Source organism: Trichechus manatus, unplaced genomic scaffold (assembly GCF_000243295.1).
Source record: "Trichechus manatus latirostris isolate Lorelei unplaced genomic scaffold, TriManLat1.0 scaffold00057, whole genome shotgun sequence".
NCBI lineage: Eukaryota > Metazoa > Chordata > Mammalia > Sirenia > Trichechidae > Trichechus > Trichechus manatus.
This window is the reverse complement of record NW_004443993.1, coordinates 10,392,787-10,401,634: the sequence shown is the minus strand read 5'-3', so window position 1 is coordinate 10,401,634 and position 8,848 is coordinate 10,392,787. Positions and strand designations below refer to the sequence as shown.

The window sequence follows — 8,848 nt, the reverse complement described above, 5'->3', positions numbered from 1 at the left end:
AAACTACAATGAGATACCATCTTACCCCAACAAGGCTAGCATTAATCCAAAAAACACAAAATAATAAATGTTGGAAAGGTTGTGGAGAGACTGGAACACTTATACACTGTTAGTGAGAATGTAAAATGATACAACCACTTTGGAAATCAATTTGGCACTTCCTTAAAAAGCTAGAAATAGAAGTACCGTACCATGTAGCAATTCCATGCCTTGGAATATATTCTAGAGACATAAGAGCTGTCACAGGAATAGATATATGCACACCCATGTTCGTTGCAGCAATGTTCACAATAGCAAAAAGATGGAAACAACCTAGGTGCCCATCAACGGACAAATGGATAAACAAATTATGGTATATCTACACAATGGAATACTATGCAATGATAAAGAACTATGAATCTGTGAAACATCTCATAACATGGATGAATCTGGAAGGCATTATGCTGAGTGAAATTAGTAGCAAAAGGACAAATATTGCATGAGACCACTATTGTAAGAACTCAAGAAATGGTTTAAACACAGAAGAAAGCATTCTTCGATGGTTACGAAGGTGGGGAGGGAGGGAGGGCTATTCACTAGATAGTAGATAAGAATTATCTTAGGTGAAGGGAAGGACAACACACGATACAGGGGAAGTCAGCGCAACTGGACTCAACCAAAAGCTAAGAAGTTTCCTGAATATAACCAAACACTTCAAGGGACAGAGTAGCAGGGTTGGGCGTCTGGGGACCATGGTTTCAGGGGACATCTAGGTCAACTGGTGTCTTAGTCATCTAGTGCTGCTCTAACAGAAATACCATAAGTGGATGGCTTTAACAAAGAGAAGTTTATTCTCTCGCAGTCCAGTAGGCTATAAATCTAAATTCAGGTCGTCAGCTCCAGGGGAATCCTTTCTCTGTTGGCTCTGGAGGAAGGTCTGTGTCATCAATCCTCCCTTGGTTTAGGAGCTTCTCTGCGCAGGAACCTCAGGTCCAAAGGACCTGCTCTGCTCCCGGCACAGCTTTCTTGGTGGTATGAGGTTCCTCTGTGTCTCTGCTCACTTCTCTCTTTTATGTCTCAAAAGAGATTGGCTTAAGACACTATCCAATCTTGTACACCTCATCAGTATAACTGCTGCTAATCCATCTTATTAGATCATAGTGATTGAATTTACAACACATAAGGAAATCACATCAGATTACAAAATGGTACACAACTACACAATACTTGGACTCATGACCCAGCCAAGTTGACAGAAATTTTGGGGGGACACAATTCAATCCATGACAACTGGCATAACAAAGTTTACAAAGAAAATGTTCTGCACCCCACTTTGGCGAGAGGCATCTGGGGTCTTAAAAGCTAGCGAGCAGCCATCTAAGATACTTCAATTTGTCCCAACCCACCTGGAGCAAAGGAGAATGAAGAACACCAAAGACACAAGGAAAATATTAGCCCAACAGACAGAAAGGGACACATAAATGAGAGACTCCATCAGCCCGAGACCAGAAGAACTAGATAGTGCCCAGCTACCACCAATGACCGCCCTGACAGGGAACACAACAGAGAGTCCCTGACAGAACAGGAGAAAAGTAGGGTGTAGAGCTCAAATTCTAGTAAAAAGACCAGACTTAATGGTCTGACTGAGGCTGGGGAACCCCAGAAGACATGGCCCCCAGACTGTTAGCCCAGAGCTGAAACCATTCCCGAAGTCAACTCTTTAGACAAAGATTAGACTGGTCTATGGGACATAAAATGATACTCGTGAAGAGAGTGCTTCTTAGCTCAAGTAGATACATGAGACTAAATGGGCAGCTCCTGTCCGGAGGTGAGATGAGAAGGCAGAGAGGGTCAGGAGCTGGTTGAATGGACACGGGAAATCTGGGGTGGAAAGGAGGAGGGTGCTGTCACATTATGGGGAGAGCACCTAGAGTCACATAGCAATGTGTGTATAAATTTTTGTATGAGAAACTGACTTGAACTGTAAACTTTCACTTAAAGCACAATTAAAAAAGAAAAAAAGGGTAATGACAGAAATTCAAGCCGAGTTCAGAAGAGGATGTGGAATGAGGGATATCATTGCTGATGTCAGATGGATCTTGGCTGAAAGCAGAGAATACCAGAAAGATGTTTAACTGTGTTTTATTGACTATGCAAAGGCATTCAACTGTGTGGATCATAACAAATTATGGAGAACATTGCGAAGAAAGGGAATTTCAGAACACTTAATTGTGCTCGTGAGGAACCTGTACCTAGACCAAGAGGCACTTGTTTGAACAGAACAAGGGGATAATGCATGTTTTAAAATCAGGAAGGATATGCATCAGGGTTGTATCCTTTCACCATACTTATTCAATCTGTGTGCTGAGCAAATAATCCGAGAAGCTGGACTATATGAAGAAGAACATGACATCAGGATTGGAGGAAGACTCATTAACAACCTGCGATATGCAGATGACACAACCTTCCTTGCTCAAAGAGAATAGGACTTGAAGCACTTACAGATGAAGATCAAAGACCACAGCCTTCAGTATGGTTTACACCTCAACATAAAGAAAACAAACATCCCCATGACTGGACTAACAAGTGACATCATGATAAACAGAGAAAAGATTGAAGCTGTCAAGGATTTCATTTCACTTGGATCCATAATAAACACCAATGGAAGCAGCAATCAAGAAATCAAATAACATATTGCATTGGGCAAATCTGCTGCAATGGATCTCTTTAAAGTGTTCAAAAGCAAAGACGTCACTTTGAGGACTAAGGTGTGCCTGACCCAAGCCATGATATTTTCAATCTCCTCAAATGCATGTGAAAGCTGGACAACGAATAAGGAAGACGGAAGAAGAATTGATGCATTTGAATTATGGTGTTGGTGAAGAATATTGAACATACCATGTACTGCTAGAAGGAACCTGTCTTGGAAGAAGTACACCCAGAATGTTCCTTAGAAGCAAGGACTTTGGACATGTTATCAGCAGGGACCAGTCTCTGGAGAAGAACATCATGCTTGGTAAAGTACACGTCAGTCAAAAAGAAGCAGACCCTCAAGGAGATGCATTGACACAGTGGCTACAACAATGGGCTCAGTCCTAACAATGCTTATGAGGATGGCACGAGACTGGACAGTGTTTCATTCTCTCATACACAGGGTGGTTATGAGCCAGAACCAACTCAATATTACCTAACAACAACCTCACTATCAGCTATCTCTTTATGCGACATTTCACATTTAAGACAATAGTTAAAAAATCTACTATCTGACTAATTTGCTCCTTAACAACAGAAGTCTGGCAGTAAAGAACGCCGAGGTGTGAGGTGAGAGTAATGCCGGCTGTGACAATTAAGGTTATGTGTCCCCTTGGTTGGGCCATAATTCTCAGAGCTCTGCCAGTTATGTAACGATGTAATTTGGCAATTACATAATGACGAATTTTGGCAGTTACATAATGCAGTCATCCATTTTGTGATCCGATGTGGTCGTCCTCCATTTTTGCAGAATGTGAAACCTAATCATGTTGATAAATGAGGAGAACCAAATCAAAATCAAATCTGTTGCTGTTGAGTCGATTCTCAGTCATAGCAACCCTACAGGACAGAGTAGAACTGCCCCATAGGGTTTCCAAGGCTGTAAATCTTTACGGAATCAGACTGCCACATCTTTCTCCCCCGGAGCTGCTGATGGGTTCAAAAGTGAGGAGGGGGTGTATTTATTAACCACCTATTGTGTGCCAAGGTCTCTGGGTGGTGCAAATGGTTTGCACTCATCTACTAACCTAAAAGTTAGCAGTTCAAACCTACCCAGCGGCACCATGGAAGAAAGACGTGGTGACGTCTTTCCTTAAAGATTGTTGTTGTTAGATGTCGTCAAGTCAATTCGGACTCATAACAACCCCACGTAACAGAGTTGAACTGCCCCACAGGGTTTTCTAGGCTGTAGTCTTCATGGGAGCGGATCACCGCCAGGTCTTACACCTGTGGAGCTGATGGGTGGATTCAAACCGATAACCTTTCAGTTAGTAGCTGAGTGCTTAACTGCTGGGCCACCAGAGCTCCCGATGTAAAAGATCACAGCCAAGAAAACCCTATGGAGCAGTTCTACCCTGTAACACATGGGGTCACAATCAGTTAGAATTGACTTGATGGTAATGGGTTTGGTTTTCTGGTACTATGTGCCAGGCTTGTACTAGACGCTGGAGATACAACGGAGCCCCCCAAAAAAACAAGAAAAATCCCTGACCTCTGGAGCCTGCAGACAAGTAACTCTCACATTTTACAGATGAGGAAACTGAGGCACAGAAGAGGTTATAAAACCTGCGCAAGCTCACACAGAGGTAAAGTGGTAGAGCCGAGATTCGAACGTAGGTAGCCCCAGATCCTCCGTGCTCTGCCACGTCACACGTGGCTAGGATGTTTCTAGAAGGACACAGAACCAGTGAACAGAGCCGTAGGGATCTGCGGGTGCAGAAGACTCACCTCCTCCAGGGTCTCCCATAAATAATTGGGCTGGGGGGTTTGATGGTTGGTTTGTTAACTATAACTACAGAAAGTCAACTACAAAAGTAAAATAAAGCATTGCTCTGTCCGTTCCTTTAAAAATATATTTACCAGGCGGAAGAGGGGCATAGGAGAGTCATAGCTAAAGAGTAAACCAAAAACCAAACCAGTTGCCCTCGAGTTGATTCCATCTCATGGCGACCCCACGTGTTACAAAGTAGAACTGCTCCATAGGGTTTTATTGTCTGTGGTCTTTAAGGAAGAAGCCCTGGTGGCACCGGGGTTAAGCGTTTGGCTGCTCACTTAAAGGTTCCTGGTTCAAACCCACCAGCTGCTTCTAGAGAGAAAGATGTGGCAGTCTGCTTCCTTAAAGGTTAAAAGAAAACAAAGCCCACTGCCGTCGAGTCGATTCCGACTCATAGGGACCCTATAGGTCAGAGTAGAACTGCCCCATAGGGTTTCCAAGGAGCACCTGGTGAATTCAAACTGCCGACCTTTCGGTTAGCAGCCGAACTCTTAACCACTGCGCCACCAGGGCAAACTTAAGTAACTTAAATTCGCAAAGCCCCCACCCCCAGAGGTCCTTTTTGCTCTTGTTTTACACACAGTGATGTTGGAGAGGCCAAGGGGTCAGGTCACCAAGAGCCTTAGGCAAATGCTTTTGGACTTTGTATTGAAGGGGTTGAGGATGCAGGGAAAGAAAATTACATTTCGAAAAGGGTATTAATGAGTGAATAAATATGAGCGTGTGAATGTGTGAATGAGTTAGTGAATGAATGTGTGAATAAGAAATGTGTGAATGGAAATTGACGCCTTCCTTACTCCCTTGGGAAATCCTGGTGGCGCAATGATTAAGAGCTACGGCTGCTAACCAAAAGGTCAGCAGTTCTAATCCACTAGGCGCTCCTTGGAAACCCTATGGTTTGGTTTGGTTTTTTTTTCTTTTTTGGTTGGCTCCCTGAAAGTCTCCCCACTCTCCCGAGAGCCCTCTGCCGGTCGGAGGCTTTGCAACGCCCTCGCTCCTGATTGGCTCCGAGCCTCCTGCGATGCCTTCAGGGGAATGCAGTCCTATGGCCCGCGCCAGTTTCCTGTTGGCTCCAGCACGTGACACCCACAGGAAGTACGTCACCACTTTCACCTGGTTCCGCAACAGAGCGCGATGGCACTGCATGACGGGAATTATAGTTCTTACTTTGCTAGTTTTCTCCGCAATCAAAAGTAATCAGAACAATTCCCGTCATGCACCGTGCCCACCGTTCGCTGAAGTTGGCACGCGACCTTCTGGGATATGTAGTCTTGAGCCTCAAACTTCTTTCTTTGTCCTACGGAACGGGCCTGCTCAACGGACTACATTTCCCTGCGCGCTCTGCCCGACCAACGGCGCCAGGCCGTAGCCGCCATTTTGTTCCGCCCGAGAAGACCTAAGATGGCTGCCGGGGAGACGATAAAGGTTGCGGCCGGCCACTTCGGGCTTTAGTCCGCTGTCTCCCCGTCCCCCAGCGGCCGGTACATGGCCTGGCGGAGGCCCGGACCATGGACCTCCACACCGCCGTGTACAACGCCGCCCGGGACGGCAAGCTGCAGCTGCTTCAGAAGCTGCTGAGCGGCCGGAGCCGGGAGGAGCTGGAGGAGCTGACGGGCGAGTTGGCCAATGGGGGGACGCCGCTGCTCATCGCCGCCCGCTACGGCCACCTGGACGTGGTGGAGTACCTGGTGGACCGGTGCGGCGCGAGCGTCGAGGCCGGCGGCTCGGTGCACTTCGATGGCGAGACCATCGAGGGAGCGCCGCCGCTGTGGGCCGCCTCGGCCGCCGGTCACCTGGACGTGGTGCGCAGCCTGTTGCGCCGCGGGGCCTCGGTGAACCGCACCACGCGCACCAACTCGACGCCCCTGCGCGCCGCCTGCTTCGACGGGCACCTCGAGGTGGTGCGCTACCTGGTGGGCGAGCACCAGGCCGACCTGGAGGTGGCCAACCGGCACGGCCACACCTGCCTCATGATCTCCTGCTACAAGGGCCACCGTGAGATCGCCCGCTACCTGCTGGAGCAGGGCGCCCAGGTGAACCGGCGCAGCGCAAAGGGCAACACGGCGCTCCACGACTGCGCCGAGTCCGGCAGCCTGGAGATCCTGCAGCTGCTGCTGGGCTGCAACGCCCGCATGGAGCGTGACGGTTACGGCATGACGCCGCTGCTGGCGGCCAGCGTGACGGGCCACACCAACATCGTGGAGTACCTCATCCAGGAGCAGCCTGGCCAGGAACAGGCCGCTGGGGTTGGAGAAGAGGCCAGGCCGGAGCTGCCCCGGAAAGGCCCCTCCTCCACCAGCCGTGGGTACCTGCAGCCCCAGGGCGCCTATTGCTCCAGCGCCTCCCCAGAGGAACCACTTAACGGTGAATCGTATGAAAGCTGCTGCCCCACGAGCCGGGAAGCAGCGGTGGAAGCTTTGGAGTTGCTTGGAGCCACCTATGTGGATAAGAAACGGGATCTGCTGGGTGCCCTCAAACACTGGAGACGCGCGATGGAGCTGCGTCACCAGGGGGGCGAGTATCTGCCGAAGCCAGAGCCCCAGCAGCTGGTCCTGGCCTATGACTATTCCAGGGAGGTGAACACCACGGAGGAGCTGGAAGCGCTCATCACAGACCCGGATGAGATGCGCATGCAGGCACTGTTGATCCGCGAGCGCATCCTGGGCCCTTCGCACCCGGACACTTCCTATTACATCCGCTACCGTGGCGCCGTGTACGCTGACTCAGGCAACTTCGAGCGATGCATCCGCTTGTGGAAGTACGCCCTGGATATGCAACAGAACAACCTGGAGCCCCTGAGCCCCATGACCGCCAGCAGCTTCCTCTCCTTCGCCGAACTCTTCTCGTACGTGCTGCAGGACCGGGCCACCAAGGGGAGCCTGGGCACCCAGATCGGCTTTGCAGACCTCATGGGCGTGCTCAGCAAAGGAGTCCGAGAGGTGGAGCGGGCCCTGCAGCTGCCCAAGGAGCCAGGAGACTCAGCACAGTTCACCAAGACCCTGGCCATCATCCTCCACCTGCTCTACCTGCTGGAGAAGGTGGCGTGCACCCCCGAGCAGGAGCACCTGAAGCACCAGACCGTGTACCGGCTGCTCAAGTGTGCCCCCCGCGGCAAGAACGGCTTCACCCCTCTGCACATGGCTGTGGACAAGGACACCACGAACGTGGGCCGCTACCCGGTGGGCCGATTCCCCTCCCTGCACGTGGTCAAAGTGCTGCTGGGCTGTGGGGCCGACCCCGACAGCAGGGACTTTGACAATAACACACCGTTGCACATCGCTGCCCAGAACAACTGCCCAGCCATCATGAACGCCCTCATAGACGCGGGGGCCCACATGGATGCCACCAATGCCTTCAAGAAGACCGCCTACGAGCTGCTGGACGAGAAGCTCCTGGCCAAGAGCACCGTGCAGCCCTTCAACCACGTGAGCCTCCAGTGCCTGGCCGCCAGAGCCCTGGAGAAAAACAAGATCCCCTACAAGGGCTTCATCCCGGAAGAGCTAGAGGCCTTCATTGAGTTGCACTGACCAGCCCAAACGGCTCCCTCCTCGTCCCTGCCCTTGTGTCTGGAGAGGGGAGAGCGTAGCAGGCGCCTGTCTGGCCTTGCGCATGCTTCCGGCGGCATGGCGGAAAAAGGGCTCTTCTGCCTTCACTTCCCTGTCGTCACCTCTCCGTAGAGGAGGGAAGGAGCTAGCAAGCTGTTGGTGCTAAAAGCCTTCAGGAGCGTGTACTAGAACTTCTCCAGGAGCCCGCCTAGCCATCCTTTACTGGAAAGACGCATCTCCTCTGCCTCAGTATCAGAGGCCTCTGCCTTCCTAGAAATGCAGGAAGATGCTGAGAACCGGTCCCTCCTCCGTTCTCCCTCCTGTGCTCAGATAAAACCAGCTGTGGAATGCAGGGTTAGGACTCGGGAGTTCCCCAGGGCAAGAGTTGGAAATTCAAGAAGAAAGACACCCCCCCCCCCGTTTCTCCTGGCACGATCACAGCCTGCTCCCAGGTTGTCGTCACGGAGCGGGCCGTGCAGGAGGGCGCTCTGCAGAGGGCCGCCTGCCCCTTGCCAAGCTTGCGGTGGGTTTGGTGTTTTGTTTATCTGACAAGTGGGCAGGTTACAAGTATCATTACACAGGAGTCCCGCCAGTTTGCCGCCAGCTTTGAAGAATTTTGTTTGTTGGACTTAAGTTCATTTCAAGCAGCGAGGGGTTCGCTGGGCCCCAAACGGCTAAGGCAGTCAGGGAATGTGCTTTGTGGCACAAGGGAGGCACACATCCGTGGTACTGGTCCCTAAAACTTGGGCGACCGTACATTTTTTAAAAACTTTACTCTTTGGCCTTTTCCTGGGACCTC

The 8,848-nt window shown here is 50.6% G+C and overlaps 1 protein-coding gene across 1 annotated transcript; it reads left to right on the top strand.

Moving 5' to 3' along the window:
• Window positions 1–5,881: 5,881 nt before the first annotated feature.
• Window positions 5,882–8,442, top strand: FEM1A (fem-1 homolog A). The gene has a single exon (XM_004378444.3). The coding sequence runs from the start codon at window positions 6,013–6,015 to the stop codon at window positions 8,029–8,031; it is 2,019 nt and encodes a 672-aa protein (XP_004378501.1). The 5' UTR covers window positions 5,882–6,012; the 3' UTR covers window positions 8,032–8,442.
• The last annotated feature ends 406 nt before the right edge of the window (window positions 8,443–8,848 follow it).

Bases quoted from the DNA above. Each gene is read 5' to 3' on its own strand.
- FEM1A (XM_004378444.3), top strand. From the start codon at position 6,013: ATGGACCTCCACACCGCCGTGTACAACGCCGCCCGGGACGGCAAGCTG.